The sequence below is a fragment of the Schistocerca serialis genome, chromosome 4, assembly GCF_023864345.2.
Source record: "Schistocerca serialis cubense isolate TAMUIC-IGC-003099 chromosome 4, iqSchSeri2.2, whole genome shotgun sequence".
Taxonomy (NCBI): Eukaryota; Metazoa; Arthropoda; class Insecta; order Orthoptera; family Acrididae; genus Schistocerca; species Schistocerca serialis.
The window spans coordinates 226,122,545-226,145,649 of NC_064641.1; the positions used below are offsets into that span (position 1 = coordinate 226,122,545).

The 23,105-nt window shown below is 42.5% G+C and overlaps 1 protein-coding gene across 1 annotated transcript in view; it reads right to left on the reverse strand.

Moving 5' to 3' along the window:
• LOC126473370 (syntaxin-7) overlaps positions 1–23,105 on the reverse strand; it is an 88,541-nt gene that overhangs the window by 28,684 nt on the left and 36,752 nt on the right. The window contains exons 2-4 of the mRNA XM_050100378.1: positions 14,652–14,889; positions 14,365–14,530; positions 14,022–14,283 (exon numbers count right to left, since the gene is read on the reverse strand). Coding sequence (XP_049956335.1) covers positions 14,022–14,283; positions 14,365–14,530; positions 14,652–14,875 — 652 coding nt within the window. The 5' untranslated portion in view covers positions 14,876–14,889. The remainder of the gene's footprint in view (positions 1–14,021; positions 14,284–14,364; positions 14,531–14,651; positions 14,890–23,105) is intronic.

Consider the following 23,105-nt stretch of genomic DNA (forward strand, 5'->3'; position numbering starts at 1 on the left):
AAGTAAATGAAACTGTATTCTACATACAACTTTTTGATACACAAGCTACCTTTCTACATAGTCACCATTCAAATTGGCACTCCTTGTACCATTTTACCGGCTTTTCTATGCCATCTGCATACTCAGTTGCCACCAATCTGTTGAACAACCACTTCCACAGTTTTGTCCACTTAAAAAAATCTTTCAAGTTTGGGGAATATTTGATGATCACTTGGGCTAAGTCCGAACTGTGTGGTGGATGTAGAAACATTTCTCACTGAAACCGCTGTAGTAAGTCCTGTGTCACTGACTGCATGCAGGCTTGTATTATCGTGAAGGAGGATGACTCCACTGGTTAGAACTCCATGCTAGCTGTTTCTAATGGCGTGGCAAAGTCATTGAAGAATCTGACAGTAGACTTCTGCATTTATGATCTCACTTCTAGGCACGTAGTCAATGAGCAGGACACCGTTTTGATCCCAGTTGTCACATGTAATTTTATTTAATGGTTCTGTTTTGTGTGTGATGTGTCTTATAGTATTTTAATATTGTTTTCTGTGGAAATATATGACAGCAGTACACTCTATGAAGAAGAAGAAGTTTGTTCCTTTGTGTGAATTTATTTGTCTTGCTCTCAGCCCTACTGTATCTTTTGGACTTGCTTTAGTTATGTTCTGGGCTGGTTATACTAATAAATTGACAACTTTGGCCGTAAAAAGCAGTGGAGCTCAAATTACTAGATACAGAGAGCAGGTTAAAATCCAAAATAACAACAGTGAGATTTTCTGGCAAAATCTTAGCGTGTATAGAGAGGATAGACTAATGATAAGTGAAAATGGTTGTGGTTGCAGTGGTGGTGGTGGTGGTGGTGGTGGTGGTGGTGGTGGCGGCGGCGGCAGCGGCAGCGGCGGTGGTGGTGGTGGTGGTGGTGGTGGTGGCGGTGGCAGTCTGTGGTGTGTGTGTGTGTGTGTGTGTGTGTGTGTGTGTGTGTGTGTGTGTGTGTGTGTGTGTGTGTGTGTCTAAGAAGGTAGAAAACTAAAATCCAGAGAAACTGAAGTTACGTGAGATATTATCTGGGTAAAACTCAGTATCAAAGGTGGGCGCGAACTTACTTTGGATCCTTTTACTGACCATTGCTCAGCTCCAGATATAATGGAAAGCTTTAGAGAAAATATTAGTTCATTATTAAGTATGCTCCTAACATGCTGTCATTAATGAGGGAGATTTAAATCATCGAACAATCAATTGAGATAATTAAAGTTTTGTAAGCGGTGGGAATGACAACCTGCAAAACATTACTAAATGCCTCCTCTGAAAACTACGAGTTTGGAAGTCTACTCTGACAGAAATTTATTAGATCTAATGGAAACAAATAGACTTGATCTCTGAGGATGTTGATGAAGTTGGTATCAATGAACATGAGACAGTTGTAGCAACAGCTATTACCAAAGTACTAGGGGTGACTAAAGAAAGTAGAAAGATTTATATGTTCAACAAAATAGATAAAGAGGCATGAGGAACTTGAAACATTGACAGGAGCCTGTAGAGGAATTGTAACCGACATTTAGAAAAATACACTAAGGAGACAAAAGTCATGGGGTACCTCCTGATATCATGTCCAGCCTCCTTGTTGAGTGCACAATGTGGCGTGGACTTAACAAGTTGTTGGAAGTCCCCTGCAGAAATACTGAGCCATTCTGTCTCTAGAGCTATCCATATTTGTGAAAATGTTGCCAGTGCAGGAGTTTGTGCATGAACTTACATTTAGATTATGTCTCATAAATGTTCAATGGGATTCATGTTGAGCAATGTGGATGGCCAAATCATTTGCTTGAGTTGGCCAGAATGTTCTTCAAACCAATCGTAAACAATTGTGACCCAGTGAAATGGCACACTGTCATCCATAAAAATTCCATTGTTTGGGAACATGATGTCCATGAATGGCTGAAAATGGTCTGCTAAATGAAACATGTTTGGCTATCAAAAGAGCAATGTGTGTAGCCTTCAAAGTCTAATGTAGTAGAATGTTACTGTAAGATCTCTCACATAACCCAAAGAAATTCTAGCCATATGTAATAGTGGTCAGTGGCACCCAAGAAGTGTCCAGACACTCATGGCTGACAAAGGCATTGAAAATTGAGATATCAAAGCAAAAACAGAAACACTAAACTCCATTTCCAAGCACTCCATTACAAAAGAAAATCCAGAAGTGTCATCCAAGCTTAATTCTAGAGCCACTGCAAAGATTAATGGTGTATATATTAGTCAAGTGGCTTTAAGAAGCAGCTTAAATCCCTAAGATAAAGTTCCAGGACCCAATGGAATACTTATCACATTCTGTACAGAATTTGCAGCCATGTTGCCCCCCCCCCCTTTTTTTTTTAAACCATAATACACCCTAGACCCCTCTGACAAAACAAAGAGTCTCTTAAATGGAAGAAAGCACCAGTCTGCAAGAAAAGCATCTGCAATGATCCACAAAACCAGCTGGACAACTTATCTTGTTAACAGTAAATTTGTTGATGGCAACCAAAATTAAAAGTTTTGCATTTTTGGTTTCCGAATTTAAGAGCAAGTAATCTAGTTTCAACTATTATTCCATTCCAGGAACTTGAGACAATATGTGCCCAATACAACAAAATGTTTGAACCTATATTAGTCTGTGCAATAGGTTTTGAAATGCATATATCATTGAAACAATAAACATTACTTAAGTTGCACAGAGAACATCCAGTGCCACACGCCATGCACAAGCAAGTCAAGGTAGAAATAGATAGCTTACCAAGCACGGGAGTAATATCCACATATCTTAATATATATGGGCATTGCCAATGGCAGTTATAAGAAAAGCCCAATGTGTCAATAAGTACACGTAATGAATTAAGTCACCCATTAATGCACAATCAAACATAGATCTGTTTCCATCCCTAGAACAGAGGAGATTCCAGCTAAATTGGCTGGGGGTCATCATTTTTCTAAGACAGATCATGCTCACACTTATTTGCAGTTGCCTATAGATTATGAAATTAAGTAACTTTTAGTGACTATATTTTAGATAAACCATGAACAACTGATTTAGGATATCCCAAATTGCACAAACTATTTATATGATTGCATGAGGGGCCACACAGAAGCAGTAATTGCAAAATCTACAAGCATTATTTCAGGAGCTTCAAACCTATGGCTTGCTTTGCTGCCTCAATAAGTTATTTTTTGAAAGCAGAACTTAAAATACCTGTCACACTTAGATAATAAAGAAGGGGTAACAAACTCACAAGAAGATGTGGATGCAATTAATACCTTTCCACTCCATATGAAATTAAAGAAACTGCAGTTGTTCTTATGTAATAGTCAATTATTATGAAAAGTTCATACAACATTGTGTCTGAATCTGCTATCCACTTAGTCTCATAAAAGAAATGGTGTTAAATTTGTACATCCCAGAAAGCCTTCCTTCAGCTCAGAAATTGCCCTAGAACAGCCCGCTGTCTAGTGGCATTCACCCCAAGCAAATGCCTCCCCATAATGACAGAACCTTCAGATTTTGGCAATGGTTGTCAAATAAATTCACAAACGGTACAGTCTATTTCATTTGCGTTTAAATGTTACTGGAGGCCCATGGATACTATCCAAAAACTGAGAAGGCGACACTAGCAATAATATAGGACAGCAGGAAATTCCATTTTTAGCTGTATGGGACAAAGTTATATTTGATCGCCAATCATAAGCCAATTACACTTAGCGTTTCCCACTCTAAGCTTCCTGATAAGACAGTGGAATGGCTACAACTTATACACTGTTTCTTACTGACAAAATTTACATTAGCAATTATTGGCCCACCACTCAGCATGCAAACACACATTCTGTTCCCCATCTGTCTTGCAGACCAGACATGAAACTTGACAGGCACAAAGTACTGTGTTCTCTCTTTAACTCCAAACAGCCCTTGATGAATTCCCAATCAAGGTGAGAGAAGTAATGACTGAAACAGACCATGACCTGTAATTTTATGGGGTAGTGACTGCTGGTGAGCATGGCCAGCCACAGAATTTATCTCAGAAGATGATGATGATGATGATTGGATTGTGGGGCACTCAACTGCATGGTTATCAGCGCCCATACAAATTCCCAACCTTTGGTCAGTCCAGTCTCGCCACTTGCATGAATGATGATGAAATGATGGGACAAAACAAACCCAGTCATCTCGAGGCAGGTGAAAATCCCTGACCCCACCGGGAAATCGAACCCGGGACTCCATGCTCAGAAAGCGAGAACACGATCTGGTATGGTGTATGTTTTTCTCACTGTGTCACCACAATTAGCTAGAAATGGCTCAATACCAGGTTGTTATTCTGCTCACATACTGTCCCAACACACTTGGGCTGCTTCATACAGCAAATGGGGTATGTACAGATGAACGCACCAGTACAGTTTCATATTTACTAGTCCTCCATTCACGCACATATGGCCCAGAAGTACGAGGGCTGCTCCCAAAACCACATACGCATAGAGTAACACCTCAATGCCTGGTCCCAGTCTGAGCTAAAAAGGCACATCGATTCCAGGGAGCAATGAGGTTCCTAGTAGTTGATGGCCTCTCTTACTTCCCAAACGTAGCACAGATGGTTACAAAACACGACATCAATGACCATCTGTGCAATATTCGCAACAGAGGGGACACTTGCTGCAATAATTTTCAAATAACAATAGTCCTGCATTTACAGCATGCGCACTTCAGGATTTCTGCTATTGTTAACAAGCCAACACCATCTGATGAGCACACTGTACCACGAAGTATCACACTCTGAAGAGAAGTTGCTCATGAGGACATTCCAAATGCAAAAGTGCAAAATTATAGTAATAAGCACTTCTGTGGAAGCACTCACTAACTCCCTCACAATTTAGGATTCCATCAACGTTAATGATCATCTACTAGTCAAAGTATTACATGGGTCCACATCATAACCCTCTTGGACATGCTGCACCCGACCTGATGTGCCCACCACTCACATATACGAGCATATTATTGTGTACACTCTTGTGTATGGACACACACTTTCAGCCAGAATCCTGAGCAGACCAAAGGGAAAAATGTTGACAATAGGCAGAGACAAGAGTTTGAAATCACAGTGAATCAGGTGCAGATGGTCTAAAATGAGTACTAGGTTGGGCCACGGTAAGTCACAATTCAAGTTATGAGGGTAGTGAGGAACTAAGTATTTAAACTTAATCTTATAAAGTACTGTTGTCTAAGCAAAACATGTAACAATGATGCGGAAATTACTTTTATTTCAAAGCAGTATTGTGACATCAATTAACAGAAGATAGAAGTTCATCATCACCTGCCTCAGTTATATCACTGCAGCAAAATGTACAAAGGTATCTGCTCAAAGTACAGAGGATTAGCAAACAATGTTTCTTATCAGTAGATTTAGCAAAAATTAATGGTTGCCCCTCCACTACACTGTCAACAGGCTATCTCTGTAGCAAACAAGATAGTAAAACTTAACACAAAAAATTTCTGGACAGCTAAATCAGGAATAGCCACAGACACTGGCCACATTAAGACAGTGTGCTATGTCTGCAACAGAAAGGAACACCAGAATGCTGTCTTGTCTGGGCTCCCCTCTCCACAGCACGATGCTGGTTAACACGGCAATTGATAAAAATACCAGAATGCTAATGATCACTTTAGATGTTAACATCAAGTACACAATGGGGGTGCTGTGACATTCAGACACAAACATGTACAGATATCTTGACTCCCAGGTGCCACACAGACAATTTTTTAATGCATAGGGAGTGCTTGCAGTACTCAGTATGGAGAGTGTTGTTACTATGGGCCACTGTGACCACATAGACAAACTGATGATAGAGAAACAATACTTTATTAACTTCAGATTCACATTACATAGTTAGCAATATGAGGCAAACTTGCCCCGATCCAGCAACCTAAGCCGGCAAAGGCTTGCATGCGTTTGCTCCTGACCTGGCAAAAAGGAACAGTGTCAGTGCCCTGTGATGCCAATGTTGGGTTGAGTGGCAGCCGAAGGCCTGACAGTGCGCCTTGACACCAGCAAGGCTCAATGTCATGCTGCAACAGTGTACTGCAGTGGCAAATGCATGCACTCAGTTTTAGCAAATGCTTACTTGCATGAAGAAACCCAGCATATCTCAGTCTTAAACACACCTCATGGAATGTACAGGTAAAAAGGCTACCATGTGGAGTCATGATGGTGCATGCCAGGTTCCAAGAATATTTGGAACAACTCATCCAAGAGATCACAAAATATGCAAACTATTTGTATGATACAGCCACAGGGACTACGCAGAAGCAAAATTTGAAAAATGTAACCCTTTTTAATAGATTAATAAATAATGATCTATGCAGCTGACTGAACAAATGCATTTTGTTTGAAGCTAGTACCTAGGGTTTATCATTGGTAAAGTGAGTCTTACCCAGTGAGAAGCATGTCAACGCATTTGATTACCTGATAATTTATAAAAATCTAAAAGAACTGCACTAAGTAGAGTGACATACCATGGAAAATTTATTCCTGGTTTGGCCCTATCAGCCTGCCCAATGAAACACCTACATCTCTGAACTGCCCTCAACCAAGCAGACAATCTTTCCCCAAGTTTCCATTTTTGCTGATGACCACTTTCTGTTTTTATAATTTTGTTCTACTGGATTGACTTCACCTGAAGTGATTTTGTGCCAAGAGCTTATGAACATCTGCTAGAGCAGACCCAGTATTTGGATTTATTTTTATAATCTACATCATCATTTTATCGCTTCTTACAGCACATTAGAGAAACACCACCTTCCCCCAGTAGTGAGCTTGCCTTAGAGGATTTACTGATAAAGTGCCATTACTCGTGTGTAGGATGTGGCCAATTCATCTGTCATACTGAAACACCCTACTTTGTTACAGTGATGTGCTGCACAATGTACAGGGCTATTACAAATGATTGAAGCGATTTTATAAATTCACTGTAGCTCCATTCATTGACATATGGTCACGACACACTACAGATACGTAGAAAAACTCAAAGTTTTGTTCGGCTGAAGCCGCACTTTAGGTTTCTGCCACCAGAGCGCTCGAGAGCGCAGTGAGACAAAATGGCGACAGGAGCCGAGAAAGTGTATGTCGTGCTTGAAATGCACTCACATCAGTCAGTCATAACAGTGCAACGACACTTCAAGACGAAGTTCAACAAAGATCCACCAACTGCTAACTCCATTCAGCGATGGTATGTGCAGTTTAAAGCTTCTGGATGCCTCTGTAAGGGGAAATCAACGGGTCGGCCTGCAGTGAGCGAAGAAACGGTTGAACGCGTGCGGGCAAGTTTCACGCGTAACCCGCGGAAGTCGACGAATAAAGCAAGCAGGGAGCTAAACGTACCACAGCCGACGGTTTGGAAAATCTTACGGAAAAGGCTAAAGCAGAAGCCTTACCGTTTACAATTGCTACAAGCCCTAACACCCGATGACAAAGTCAAACGCTTTAAATTTTTGGCGTGGTTGCAACAGCTCATGGAAGAGGATGCGTTCAGTGCGAAACTTGTTTTCAGTGATGAAGCAACATTTTTTCTTAATGGTGAAGTGAACAGACACAATGTGCGAATCTGGGTGGTAGAGAATCCTCATGCATTCATGCAGCAAATTCGCAATTCACCAAAAGTTAACGTGTTTTGTGCAATCACACGGTTTAAAGTTTACGGCCCCTTTTTCTTCTGCGAAAAAAACGTTACAGGACACGTGTATCTGGACATGCTGGAAAATTGGCTCATGCCACAACTGGAGACCGACAGCGCCGACTTCATCTTTCAACAGGCTGGTGCTCCACCGCACTTCCATCATGATGTTCGGCATTTCTTAAACAGGAGATTGGAAAACCGATGGATCGGTCGTGGTGGAGATCATGATCAGCAATTCATGTCATGGCCTCCACGCTCTCCCGACTTCACCCAACGCGATTTCTTTCTGTGGGGTTATGTGAAAGATTCAGTGTTTAAACCTCCTCTACCAAGAAACGTGCCAGAACTGCGAGCTCACATCAACGATGCTTTCGAACTCATTGATGGGGACATGCTGCGCCGAGTGTGGGAGGAACTTGATTATCGGCTTGACGTCTGCCGAATCACTAAAGGGGCACATATCGAACATTTGTGAATGCCTAAAAAAACTTTTTGAGTTTTTGTATGTGTGTGCAAAGCATTGTGAAAATATCTCAAATAATAAAGTTATTGTAGAGCTGTGAAATCGCTTCAATCATTTGTAATAACCCTGTATTTAGGACTGATAAATGAAGATTTTCGACTGCTGAAGAAACTTAATTTAATGTCGTTTGGAAGTGAGACAAGCACTCTGAGCATGGAGTTTCTCTGATGTCCATTTTAATTGAATGGCAATGGAGAGAGCATTGTTACTGTTTGGGGCAACACTGGCAGTGGCTCACTTTTGGCCACACTTCCTATCTTAATGTTTCCTCTGTGCAGCAGACCCCCACCTCGTAGTTGCTGCAACCTCCACAGAAAAAGATTGCCATGACAATACATGAAAATGTCAAGGAATAACAGAAGTTCAAGTCAGTAGGGTCTGCTATGAATTGGGACTCCAATCGTTGCTAATGTATTTGAGGTACACTTGTCACCCAACTAGAACTGTTTGAAGTTGTTTCCAGAGTATAAAAATTTGACATTAGAAGCCTACCCTCTGGCCCAAAGTATTGCACTACTTAGCAAAACTGTCGCGGAGATACCCAGGAAACATTTCACCATACATGTGATTATTAGTGATGGTGGCTTTTATGTTGTTCATTTGTGCACTTGTCAGAACTGCAACACTATCGATCAGTTACGCAGAAGGTGCAGAGAGTAAAAGTGCTTAAAATCCTCATAACACCGCTAAGTCTAGGGTGAAGAACTTTTCTAATTCATACAACACAGGGAACTGCATTGTTTGCTGTTCTCTGGACATCTCTTGTAGCTGTCCGCCACAAAAGATTGTGTAAATATACCACTGGTTAGTTGGCTATTTGCAAGCACAATGGACCATAATTGCAAATTCTACAAGTGGACAATGATTTTTATAACTGAATATCTCACTCCCTACTGTAAACGTAATGTAATTAGGCAGATGAAAAATCTACTCAACCAAGCAGCAGCAGTAGAATACACAAGTTAAAGGTATTACAGTTTGCAAGCTTCCAGAGCCAGTGGCTCCTTCTTCTGGCAGAAGGGTTGAGGGGGAAGGAAGAAGGGTGAAGGAAAAGGAGTGGTAAGGTTTAGGAAAAGGGGTAGAGTTCAGAAAAGTTACCCAGAACCCCAGTTCAGGTAAGCATGAGAAAGCACGAGGCACATTCCAACTGGTAATCCCACCCGAGGGCAAGCATCAGGAGGTCAATGCAAAAAGAATGGGACACACAAGATGATCAGAGGATTGTCTAATTGTGATTGAATAGCAGTCAAAGAGTTGGTACTGAAGAAGTAAGATACCCACTTCACCAAAAAAGTCTGTCTACAGGACTAGTCAGGAAGGCACCAGTGGACTGATGGACTCCACAATGATGGACTGGGTCTACCAATTTCAAAGTCGAAGAAATCACAGAGCCATAAACATGGCAACCATAGTCCAGTCAGGATGAGACCAGGACCCAGTAAATATGGAAAAGTGCTTGGTCTGCATTCCAAAAAATGTGGGCAAGGAAACGAAGTGCATTATGCTTCTGCAAGCAACTGGTCTTTAGCTGATGAATGTGTGGAAGTGAAGTCAGTTTTTTATCAAAAAGGAGGCCCAAAACAATGGAACTGTGCAACAACTTTAGAGTGCTGGTTACCAAGTAGAGTTCTGGGTCAGGACGGACCTCGGTACAATGACAGAAATGCTTGACCGGTTTTTCCAGGAGAGAATTGGACGCCATGGGACAGGGTCCACACTGAGGCCTTTTGGATGGCACCTTGCAGCTAGTGTTCAGCCAATACTACTGAATGGAAGCTGTACCAAATGCAAAAGTCCTCGACATGCAGTACAGAGGTCGCTAATACATTGATAGTGGTGAGGAAGGACACCTAGGATAAAGCCCTGTGGGATGCCATTCTCGTGTACCCATAGAGAGCTGAGTGAAGTATGAACCCAAAACTCTGTACAACTGGTGGATTGGTGGAATAAAAACTGACGAATAAAAATTGGTAGAGAGCAATGAAAGCCCCAGCCATGAATGGGAAGTAAAATGTGATGGCAGAAAGTGGTTTCAAATATCTTATGCAGGTCAAAAAAAGACTGCAGTGACGTGTTGTCATTTAGAAAAAGCCTATCAGATTGCTGTTTCCCAATGGAACAGGTAGTCAGTTGTGGATCACCCCTCCCAGAAACCACACTGGTAGGAGGACAAAAGTCCCCAAGACTCGAGAACCCAGCATAATCTGTGGGCAACCATCTTTTCAAGCAGTTTTCAGAACATGTTGGTGAGGCTAATCAGTGTGTAGCTGTTGAGAGATGTTGGTTTTTGCATGGCTTGAGGGGGCAACACTACTTGCCAATATGAAGGGAAGTCAGCTTCGAACCAAATAAAACAGAAGCCCCTGACTGGATGTAGTCCGTGAGTAACATTCAGATGTTGGATCATCTGATTATGAATTGAATCAGGGCCTGGAGCAACATAGTGAGATGAGGCAAGAGCCTGAACCACTTCCCAGTCAGTGAAATGTTCATTATATTATTTGGCTTGGTGAGGGTAAAATGGTTCAACTTGTTCTTTCTACAGTATAAAAGTACTTGGATAAGAAGAGGACACTGATGCTGCCCCAAAGTAGGTTGCAATGTGTTCAGCAAGAACTCTCACATTGATGCAAAGACCACCTTGAAGGACAAGACCAGAACAGTTCTTGATCAATCAAACCTGTGGAACTTCGTCCACACCTGGAATGAAGAGAGAAATGTTTCCAAAGAGGAGATGTGGTGCTCCTAGTATTTATTCTTACTGCATTTAATTAGACAGTGAGCCTTAGTATTAAGTCCCTTTTTAAGTAATAACGTTGATCTGTTAAGGATTTTGCTTGAAACATTGCAAGGCTCTTGCCATTCCTGAACAGCTATTTCAATGTCTTTGGTCCATCATGGCATCCATCATGGCACCAGCTGTTGGTATAGGGGACCTGTAAAATGGGAACAACAGTTCCAACGGCATGGGTAATCGCATCAGAAACATATTACACATCCTCATCAATACAATACAACAGAGGGGGCAAAGGTAAAAGCAGAGGCATACAGTTGCCAATTGGCTCTTCAAAACACCCAGTGAGTTGGTTGGCCCATCTGGCAGTGGTAAGGAAGTGACAGGATCATCAGAAAGTGGTCACTCTCACAAAGATCATCATGTTATTACCAATGCAATGAAGTCAAGAGGCTGGGGGAAGGGAGCATTAGAACAATACCTGGAAAGATGCCACAGTTGGCACTGAAGTGGTTAGGAATAGCATCAATGAGAAGACAGATCTTGATTGGTAAGAAGCTGGTGCATACTGAAATCCCCAAGTAGGAAAAAGGGGGGAGGGGATGGGGGGTAGTTGTTGGATTAAGGTGGTCAACTCAAGGTAAATTAGTGGCCTGCTTGGAGGTGTGAAAGCTGAAGTTGCTTGCACTCACACTGCAATTGCTTTCAACATGGTGCAATAGGGAATCCACTCACTGACCAAATCTGTACAAATCAACATGTAAACACCTCCAGATGGCCTATCAAGGCTAGCCCAATAACCAAGTAGCACTGGGGAATGGTCATCAGTGAAGTGTGTTTCTTGTAAAACAGTGGAAATTGCAAAAGCAGAGGAAATAAGATGGTGTAGTTCCAGCAAGTGACAGTAATATACATTACAGTTCCACTGAATGATCACGTTACAGGAGTCCAGGTTAAGTGTGAAGGGGCCAGGCACACTGGTCAGGATTCTTCTCACTTAGATGTTCACATGCCTGAAGAGCAGTAGATTGTCCAGCAGAAAAGGATTTAAATAATAGTGATCATTTCTAATTTTTCCTAATGATTCAACTTCTCCAAATTTATGTTCAACATTTTCCACAAAAGACAATGGTTTTGTCACAGTAAAAGTATGCCCATCACCTTGGGTATGTAAATACTGGATTAACTGTTTCACCCCTGGATGTGTGACTTGTTGCTCTTACCATTGGAGAGCAGTGATATGGAAAGCGGTACGGCTGTAACTGTCCGCACTGAAGTTTTGATACCTACCTGGAAGAGACAACCACATCAGAATGGCTTTTGTTTTACTGTGATTTAATATGTTTCCTGTGCAAAGTGTCTGCCCTGATGTTAGCCACTCTGAACAAAGGCTGTGCCTGTGGACACAACCCAGCTGTAGCAAAGACAATCTGGCACAATGGCCATTACCAGGGGTCCAGATGCTACAGGAAGACGGGCATCTACTCCTTGGCATACATGGGGCTGTGAGCACTAGCAGCTCAGGCATCAGCAGTGTGATCCCTATGCTGTAGGGGGAGATTGGTGAGGACAGCGGGGGGGGGGGGGGGGGGGGATGCTCAACCGAAAGGGTACATGACAACCCCATCGTGTTGGATTGGCAACTGTGTTAGCTTTGAAGTGAAAATAAGGACCTAGAGAGGTATTTGTGCAGATCTTTAACTCTACATGCAGTAGTCATTATTTAAGGTGTTTCCCTAGTCAGTCCACACTATACAAAATTTGGAAAATTAAGGTCAGGTCCAGAAAGCACAGCTATTTTAGCCAAAGGTGGTGAATGAAAGCATGTTTCTAGGGAAAAAAAAGGCAGGGAATAGCTGGGTTGACATCAAAAGCTGCTACCATGAAAAAGAGAGCAAAAGAAGGAAGCAGAGATGAGAGATTGCAGCACAGGAAAGGAAGTAGATGCTGTATTAGCTTGGGACCCTGCACTTAGTGCATACGTAATTGCAAAAGAGTTGTGAACCCCCTGAGGTGTAAACATCTAAGAATTTAGAATAGTCTGTTTCATTTACTGATCTCATGTATTACTTATAATAGTGTAGACAGACATTATGCAGTACACAATATGTTTGATCTATGTTCAGCAACACTCCATTTGCAGAGTAGTTGAAAGCTTTATTTACAATTTCAAGTATAAAAGTTTCTCAATTAGGCTTGGTTATAATACTTGCATTGTTAGCAAATAGAACTATCAGTGCTTTTTGGAGGAATGAAACCCACAATGATAGATATCATCAGTATACAGAAGTTAAAGAATGAGAGTGGACACAAAACTTGTTCCATGTGATGAATGATAATGCCTAACACAAGGCTAGCCTTGTGGATAAGTATTTGCAACATGAAGACAGCATGTATCTAGAATGGACAGATTACTACTCTGGTCTTAAACCCAAAAGAACATGCACTGGATACTAGGCCAGAAGACTGTAGCTCTAGGTCAACTGAATGTAGTGATACAAGAATCAGTTTTGGCCCATAGCACAAAGATGACATGGCATGGTAAGTCATACATGTAAAAACATAAAAAGAACAGAACACTGACAATATTTCTTTTATGTCTATATTAGCTTTTGGAACGTAGTTGGTGGTGACACAAATATTTGCAGTGCAGCCCTATCGGCCAAGCTCTAGGTTAGGTTGGAAGGTGACTGGTTGTAAGTTAGCAAAGCCAATGAATGTGAGAATGAAACCTTAGATGTGTTGATATAATGGTCATTAGTGCAGGCGCAAAGCCAAAATAAATAGAAATACAACAGTTTTGTTCAGCCATAGCACTGCCACCAAGGACCAACGCTGACTTTCATGGTGTGCCTGAAACAAGAAGCCTTTCATAAGGGGATCAAAAGGGGGAGCAGCTATTGGGGATTGAGGATTTGGAGGGGGGAGGGGGGAGGGAGAAACAGGGGAAACAATGGGGAGATACAGGGGAAACAATGGGGAAGGGGGAAGACAGAGCAATGAGGGGAGGGGAACAGGGTGTGAGAGAGAAGAGACAGACAGACATAGAGAAATCACATCACTATCTGAAAATGTGGCACTTACCAATAGTTTCACCTTGTTCATGCACCATTGCACCTAACTCTCTCATTATTTCATTTATATCCAAAACATCTTCTTCTATCTTTCTCATTGTCTGTTCCCTCTCCAAAAGCATTTCTGTTTCAAATTCCAAATTTTTCTGTAAATTCTTCTGGGCTGCCAGTTTTTCTTGTTGCTCAAAAAAGGCTTGTTCTGTGTCCTCATTATAACTGGTTGTTGATGTCTGCCTTGTGAGCAAGTGTATCTTCATCTTTTCTGCAACTTGCTAATACAACACAATTAGAAAGCAAAATAAAATATAAATTACAAAAAGAGAGATCCCTTTTTTCTTACATCATCAGCATACCTTCTGGAATTTACTGTAACATTGTAATGCTTCCTTAAAATCACTTGTTAATTTCTCAACACGAAGCTTACTTTGCTTGTCTCCCTTTCTCACAAGAGATGTAAGTTTATGAAGATCTTTTGTAGTTTGTGCTACTATCTGATTACAACTCAACTGTGTGACATGCCTGGAAGGAAAAGATCAAGCAATTACAACCTAAAGTAATGTTGTCACCTAATTTTTATTTATTTTTAATACAGCTGCTGATGGGATATCTAAACTAATTTAAGTGATCACTATTTTCTTACACTTTGTCCCTGAGGCCTTGACTGTCTCTGTCAGTTCCAATACTTTTGTATGCTTGTTCCAGATTTTTCCAGCCATTGTTAATGGTGTATATATTCGTTGCAACACTCTCTGATAAATGCTTTACTGCTTCTGAATTGAACTGCTGACCTACAATTTCAACATTCGGTACAGTACTTGTTGATCCATAGTTTCTCTGGTAACCAGATGCCAGTGATTCTGACATTTCTGCCACAGATTCTGCAAAACAAAAATACAAGAAGGGCTGTGCAACATACAGCATATTTATGGAAGTCTTTATTCATAATTGGTATTCATCCCTTGGAAAAGTTCTTTACCGTAATGTCTTGCTAACTTCAGTTATTATTGGTTTATAATTAGTATTTCTTGTAAGCTTGTTACTTGTGTGTCAAAGTTTACAGCTCCCACAGAGTGTCAAATTTCCTACTATAAGTAGACCACTTAATGTTTTCTTAACTTTTCCCCTTTAATTTCTGAATTGAAAATATATCATACACAATTTTTTATATACTTATAGAAAGTTTCTGATAATTATGAAGTATAACACTATAATATACCAAATTCTGTATTGAATTTCAGTCATCAGAGTAAAGTGCTTGCATGTTGTCTTCACCAGTGATCTAACATTATTTTCAGAGTAGAAATACTTGCAGACCAAAGCACAGTTGGAGAGATTTTGGTTGGCTGGTGCTCGAGGGCACAAAGCTACTACGGTCATAACCACCCATATCATAATGCAAGAAAAAACAATAAATAAAAAACTAAGATGTGAAAGGCAAAAACCCAACTGAGCAACTTTAAAAGAGGATCAGCTAATGACACGGATGTCCCAATGGAAACTTTCTCTAAACATCAAGGAGATGGCTAAGGACACAGAGGTGGGCATCAAATTTGTGCCACTGTGGCGAATAAAAAGTAAGACACGATCAGCAGAATGCTCATCATCCGCTAAAACATCTGAGTACGTAGACAGTAAATACAGACGTAAACATAAACAGTTAAAAAGTGGGAACTGGATCAGGCAGCGGTGCACTGTCAAGGGTTGAGAGCCTCTCCAGGGAGGGGGGGGGGGGGGGGGGGGGGGGGGGGGGGGGACCACCTTGATGGAGCACTGTTCGTCTGGGTGGAGAGGCTTGCATATCCATGTGAAGCTGAGGCTATGCTGAAGGTAGAGAACCTACTGCCGGAAAGGCCTTAGCTGATGGATCAGACTAAGAGTGTCCCACAACATACTGTCCTCCTTATCTACTCTTAGTCCTTACCCAATTCCCTTCCCCAAACCAAGGTGCGATGCGAACTACGGTGAGGCATGCATGGCACATGGGAAAATGTGTTGCAAATGGAGCCTCAGGGAAACTGGGCGACCTCCCTGAGTAAGTAGCCTTACACCACATGGGGTTTCAGTGGTGTGGACCATGTAGATCCCCGAATCTTATGGGACCAAGATGGACAAAACTGACAAAAATAATTCAAAACAAACTGAGGGGCAAACTGAGACCTCAGACACCCAAACATCAGGGTCAGGACCAATGGAATGCACTCCCACTACTGAATCAGGGTCTAAACCTGAGTAAGAAGTGGGAACTGTAACTGAGAAGTTGGATTAGATCAAGATTAAAGACTTGTCTGGGGCCCAGGGGAGGAAACTCCACAGGGAACAGAAACAAAAGGCAGGAAAAGCATGACTTCCCAAACAAAAGTGGAGGGAATTAAAAGGGCTTGAGCCCAAGACCCCAAGAAAAAATTGTCTCAGGATGAAGGGGATATGCAGACCCTTCAATGTCAAAGATAGGTAACAAGATGATAAGGGTGGAATCTAAGACTCCCTCCTCTCAGGATAAGAGAGTCCAGAAAAAGCCGAGGCAAGAAATTGGGAAACAGATCTATACTATTGCAGTCTCGGTTTTTAAGATGGCAGTTATCCAAGAAGGCTCTCCACTGATAAGAATCACACCATAGTAGGAGGAGCTCGTGCAGATGGCCCTCTTTGAAAAGATTGGGGGGGGGGGGGGGCGGGGGGGAGTGAGGGATGCTGGTCCAGGACTCAAATTCAGGAGGTTCTATCTAGATCACAGTGCCCTCGTTTTTGTCTGTGATAAGATACACACGATGGAATGGCTCAAGGACAAGGTCCTCGTGGGAGGATGCGAAGCTGCTCGTCAAGACAGCAGCTGAGCTGCTTAAAACTACAAAGGAATCAATAAGGGTACCAAAGATCCCCAAGGATGTCTCTCCAAAGATTCTATTTGAGAAAATAGGGGTCCAGACCCCAAAAGTCTCGACAAAGGATTGGAGAGTAGTCAACCAGAAGGCTGTACCGGAAGGATGAACCCTGGTGGTGGAGGTTGGAGAGAAGCCCCTGAAGACAAAGCAAGAGCAAGACCTGAAATTGTTTTTAGGGACCTCACAGATTGCCGTCAGTGTTATCAATTACTTCAAAAGCAATGATGGCAGCAAGATGGAGACTTGAGATGCTGTAGATTAATCTGCAGTACAGTAAAGGAATCACTACTGCCCCGAGCCGTCACCCGGGGTGACAGGAACTGGACATGGCCTTAATACAAGAAACCTATTTATGTAATGGAGGTGTATCGGGCCTCGGTGGTACTGGAGGTAAGTTGATTTATGCTAGAAATTTAAGGAACTCCAGAACATGCATATATGTGAGAAATGGAATTTCTTTCATGCCAATGGTGGATTTCAGTTCCCGGGACCTGGTGACAATCAGGATGCAGCAACATAAGGAAGGTATCATGAGGGAAATTGTTTTGGCCTCAACATACCTTCCTTATGAAGACAGCTGTCCTCCTCCTCCTCTGGAGGTGAGACGACGGATAGAAGCTTGTCATCAGCAAGGTGGCCAACTGTTCGTTGGATATTATACCCTTGCCTACAACCTAGTGAGGAGCAGCAAGGACACCAACAGTAGAGGTGAGTACCTTCTTGAATTTCTCATGTCTAACAACTTGGAGGTCCTGAATAGGGGTGATGACTACATTCAGGAGCAGCAGAAGGGAAGAAGTAATTGACATAACCTTTGGTTCCATTATGATGGGCAGCTATGTCGAACAACGGCACAGGGCATTACAGCTGTCCTCATCGGACCACATGTATATCAAATTGAAGGTTGAAATGTGAATCAGACAGACCATGGCCTATAGGAATCCCAGGAAAACAGACAGACATATAGGAGGGACCTTGACTTAAGTTTATCGGAAATTAAAACCTCTATAAGGAATCCAGCAGAGTTTGAGGAAGTAGCAGAGGCTGTCATCTCTGCCATAGTGACCTGGCATGAGGCCACAAGGACAACTGTGCAATCACCAATAAGTAAACAAATAGGAGTGTGCCTTGGTGGAACAACAACTTGGAAATGCAAAGAAGACTGGTACAAAGACTGTTTAACATTGTGAGACATAAAGAACAATGGGTAAAATATCATGAGGCCCTTGTTAACTACAACCCTAAAATTAGACAAGCAAAGGAGGCATCCTGGAAGGCATTTCTGTTAGGAGGTGGAGGGCACAGCTGCTCAAGCCAGACTTCACAAAACCCTCACTAGAGTACCAACTAATCCAGGAGGTACATTGAGGAAGGAGGATGGATAATATACAAAGACAGCACACAAGACACTGGATTGGTCCTCAAAATTCATTATCCTCAATATGCTCTGGTGGACAACACAGACCAGAATGCGATCCATGAGAGAGAATGGATCTCAGGCATTCGAAGAGAGGACTGGGAATCAGCCAAGGAGTGTATCGACTTCAGTAAAATCCAATGGGCGAAGGGAACATTCCAACCTTTCAAGTCACCTGGCCCATATAGAATCTTTCCAGCTCTTCTGCAACAAGCAGGAGAGAATCTTATGAGTCCTATGCAGGTTATTCAGGGTTAGCCTAGCAGCAGGAATCATTCCCAATGCCTGGTGGGCAGTGAAGGTTGTCTTTATTCCAAAGCCAAGGAGAACTGATCATACCAAGGCCTAGGATATGAGACCAATCAGTTTGTCCTGCTCCATTCTTAAAACATTGGAAATAATGGTTAATGTATATTCTGAGGAGAGAAGGCTAAACAGGGCTCCTCTACATTCTAACCAACATGCATATCAACCAGGTAAATCATGTGAGACAGCTCTCCACCAACTCATTGAGAAGGTGAAGAGAGTACTTCACTTTCAAGAAATAGCCCTCTGCATCGTCCTGGACATCAAGGGGGCCTGTAGGAATACAACCTTTGATTCCATGGTTAGGGCAGCAGATGTACATGACCTCGGGACCACTATATGTAGGTGGATCAGGGCCATGCTTAGTGGAAGGGAGGTAGAGGCCACCATGATGAATAAAAAGATGGTAATTAACACCACTAGAGGTTGTCTACAAGGAGGCATTTTGTCCCCTTTATTGTTGAATCTAGTGGTGAATGAAATCATTGAGGAACTAAATTCCAGACAATGCTTTTCCAATGATACGCAAATTTACTGACACAGTCAGGAATATGGCACAAGGTGCAATGGACATTGTGCAAGACTGGTGCAGGAAACAGGATCTAAGGGTTAATCCTAAGGAGACTGTTGTGGTACCATTCACAAAGAAGCATATCCAAAACTCAAGTTGGAATCTAAAGCTTTTCGATGAAACTCTACCTGTGAAGGGGATAGTGAAATATCTAGGGGTAATCTTATAAGAGAAACTAACATGGAACCCTCACTTTAAGAGCATTTGCTCCAAGGCGAAAGGTACTCTAGTGAGTGCTGGTAGAGCTACTGGAAGAGCTTGTGGCAACAAAACTGGGCCATCAGCCCCAGAGGTATGCACTGGATATACACCACAGTGGTTAGACCTAGGATCTCCTACAGAGCCATAGTGTGGTAGAAGAAGGTAGAATAGCAGGTTACAGCTAAGGATCTCACTAAGGTGCAGAGACTGGCCTGCCTAGCCATAACAGGCGGAATTAGCAACACCCCAATGACTGGGATGGAAACCATGCTGGACATGCCTCCACTACACCTTTGAGCCATCATGGGGGCAGCAGCTGGTGCATACAGACTGAGAACTGTTAAAAACTGGATCTCGTTGGGATATCCAGAACCACACACTAAAATAGTGAGTGAGGTAAATATAGGAATGGTTGCGGAAATGCCGGCCAACTACATAATAACTCCCAACTGCTTCAACAAGCCTTACAATATAATAATTGTAAACAGGGAGCACTGGGGAAAAAACAGTTCAACACTGTACGGGAGACTTTGTCTGGTTCACTGATTGGTCGAAATCAGGCCAAGATGCTGGGACCAGGATGTACGTGGTTCAGCCAAGACTGGATGGCATCATCTCTCTAGGAAAACTGGCCTCATTATTACAAGCTGAAATGCTGCAATCAGGGTGTGTTTGGAGGAGAATATGCATAGGTGCTACAAAGACAGCCTGACATCCAGGCAGCCCTGAAATAATTGGCAGCTCCTGCAACAAGATCTCAGATTGTTGCAGAATGTCACAGGGCTCTGGTGGAGCTAGGAGGAAGCAATAGGGTAAACCTAGTGTGGGTCCCTGGCCACTCAGGGATCGGTGGCAGTGAACAAGCCAACAGATTGGCCAGGATGGAGGCAAAGACTCCATTCATCAGACTGGATCCTGTCCTGACAATCACGAAGGCTATGATCAAATTAGAATTATGATACTGGCTCAGATGACAGCACATAGAATACTGGACCAAGGTCTATAAACAAAAACATGGCAAGGTAATGATGTCAAAGCTGTGTTTTAAAAGAAGCTCTGTAATCCTGGGCTTGAATAGGAAAGAGATTAAATTCACGGCTGGACTGATGACCGGCCATGGGAATTTCAAAAAACACCTACATACAATGGGTATAATGGAAGAAGACCCTAAACATAGGATCTGTGATGACAGTGAAGAAACTGCATCACACCTAATCTTCGAATGCACTGCATTGGAGAGCAAGAGAGAATTTTCGGGACAACTGGACCCGAAGAAATTGTGTCTAACAAAGAATTGATAAAGGGACTCCTTGCAATATTTAAGGGCATTGATTGGCTTTACTAGATATACAGAGAGTGATACTGCACAATAAACTCGGTTTTGGTGCGGGAAGTGGTGGGTCAGACCAAAGCTGTTTAGCTGAAAGCAGAATGAAACAAATCAACTCAGTTGAGAGTAGTAGGCACAAAGTGAGGCAGAGTCGTCACTTAATAAATGGTGGTGACTAAAACGACAGTTTCCTATATGCATCTGGGCTAGAATGACCACCTAACAAAGTGAGGTTTGAGAAGATGATGACCATGCTACTGGGAGAGGTTTAATATTCTGAAGCTTGTTGCCTTGGAGTGAAGACCATTGTCTACTCCAAAGTGATACTGCATGCTGACAGACCGCAAAATGAAGACCATCTGAGGACAAAGAATGACTAGTATTCCGAGGGAGGAGAACAGCAGCTTTTGCAGCAGCATCAGCAGCCTCATTCCTTGACACACCGACATGACCAGGAAACCACAGGAAAACAATGTTGGCTCTCCCCACAATAAGTGAGTGAAGGCATTCTCAGATCCATTGTACTAAAGGGCAGACAGAGTACACAACGCAAAGGCCCTGAAGGGCACAGAGAATCTGAGCAGATGACACAATTTGGAAGCCTATGTTACTGGATGTATTGGGTCGCTTAATAAAGGGTGTACAGCTCCATGGTAAAAGCCTATTACTGGTCAAGATGCTGATACTGAAAAGGATCATCACTACGTACAATGTCACACCTGACACTGTGATCGGCCTTGGAACCATCAGTGTAGACGAAGACACTGTCCCCAAGCCACAGGTGTAGTGTAAGGAACTCACTATACACCAGGCCAGGAGCAGTGTCCTTAGGAAGTGAATTTAGTCTGAAATGAACAAGTACCTCAGCACAAAGCCAGGGTGGTGAAGAGTTCACACCCACAGGGAATGTGGCAAAGAGCGTAAAGCAAAGCTGTTGAAGCAGAAAAAGACAGAAACTCCAGAAGGCAACACAGAAGATGGGTGCAGCCCATACCAGTGGTCAAGGGAATCATCAAAAAAGGGAGCATAGGATGGCTGCTGGGCATAGAAAGTGACTGAAGAGAACATACCACCAGTAGGACAATGGTAAGTCATAGTATAGAAAGCACCAGTGGCTAAATGTATCCTGCAATGGTGGATGGTGTTAAAACGACATAAGATAGACAGATGTGATGGTGAATATACGATACATCTGTAATCCAGTTTTGAATGAACAAAGGACCAGTGGAAACAGAGGAGGATGGTCCGTCCGCTCCCCATGAGGTACCATATAAAACGCGTAGAACATTGAGGGATCAAGTACAATGAGCTGCCAAGTGAGGGATGTGGGAAGACCAGAGTTTCCTATCAGATGTCAGTCCCAAGAATTTTGTTGTGTCATTGAATGGAAGTGGGAATGGGCTGAGACGTAGGGGTGGGGGAAGAAACTTCAGACATCGCAAAAGTTCATACAGTCAGTCTTGTCAAAAGAAAAGCAGAAGACATTGTTGATGTTTCATGAGAAAAGATGATCAAGACATTGCTGAAGACGCTGCTCAAGTAGGCAGGTTCATTGAGAGCTGCAATAGATCACAAAGTCATCAACAAAAAGAGAGCCTGAGATACCTGGTGGAAGGCAATCCATAACAGTGTTAACAGCTATTGCAATTAAGATGGCGCCGAGCACCGAACCCTGAGGCACCCAGTTCTCTCAAATAAAAGCGTATGACAGAGCTGAGCCCACACTTAACTTAAAAACATGATCTTTTAATAATTTCCATATAAAAAGAGGCAGGCAACCCCGGAAGCCCCACTCATACATAATACAAAGGACACCAGTCCTCCAGAAGGTGTCATACACCTTCTCCAAATCAAAAAACATGGCCACATTTTCGCACTTCCAAAAAAAAAAAAAATTGTTCATAACAGGAGTTGACAAGGTGACGAGATAATCAACTGTAGAACAGTGCCTATGGAATCCAGATGTGGCGTTAGTGAGGAGACTCAAACTTGAACCACCACACCAGCTGACCATTAATCATATATTTCATGACATTGTCAATGCTACTGGTGAGAAAAATTGGCGGTAGCTGAAAGGAAGGTGTTTGTCCTTACCAGGCTTAGGTATGGGAACGACAACAGCCTTACTGCGCCAGTGACTGGGAAATGTGTCATCTGTCCAAATGCAATTACATGTATGGAGGAGAAAGTGTAGGCACTCACGAGACATGTGTTGCAACATCAGAATGTGATCTCTGTCCGGTCCTGGAACTAATGACCAGGATGAATAAAGTGCATGTTTAAGCCCACTCATAATAAAAGCAGTACTATAACAGTCATGATTCTGGGACGAGAAAGATATCTTCCTTGCCTCCACCGCCTGTTCCATAGAAAGGAAGGCAGAATGG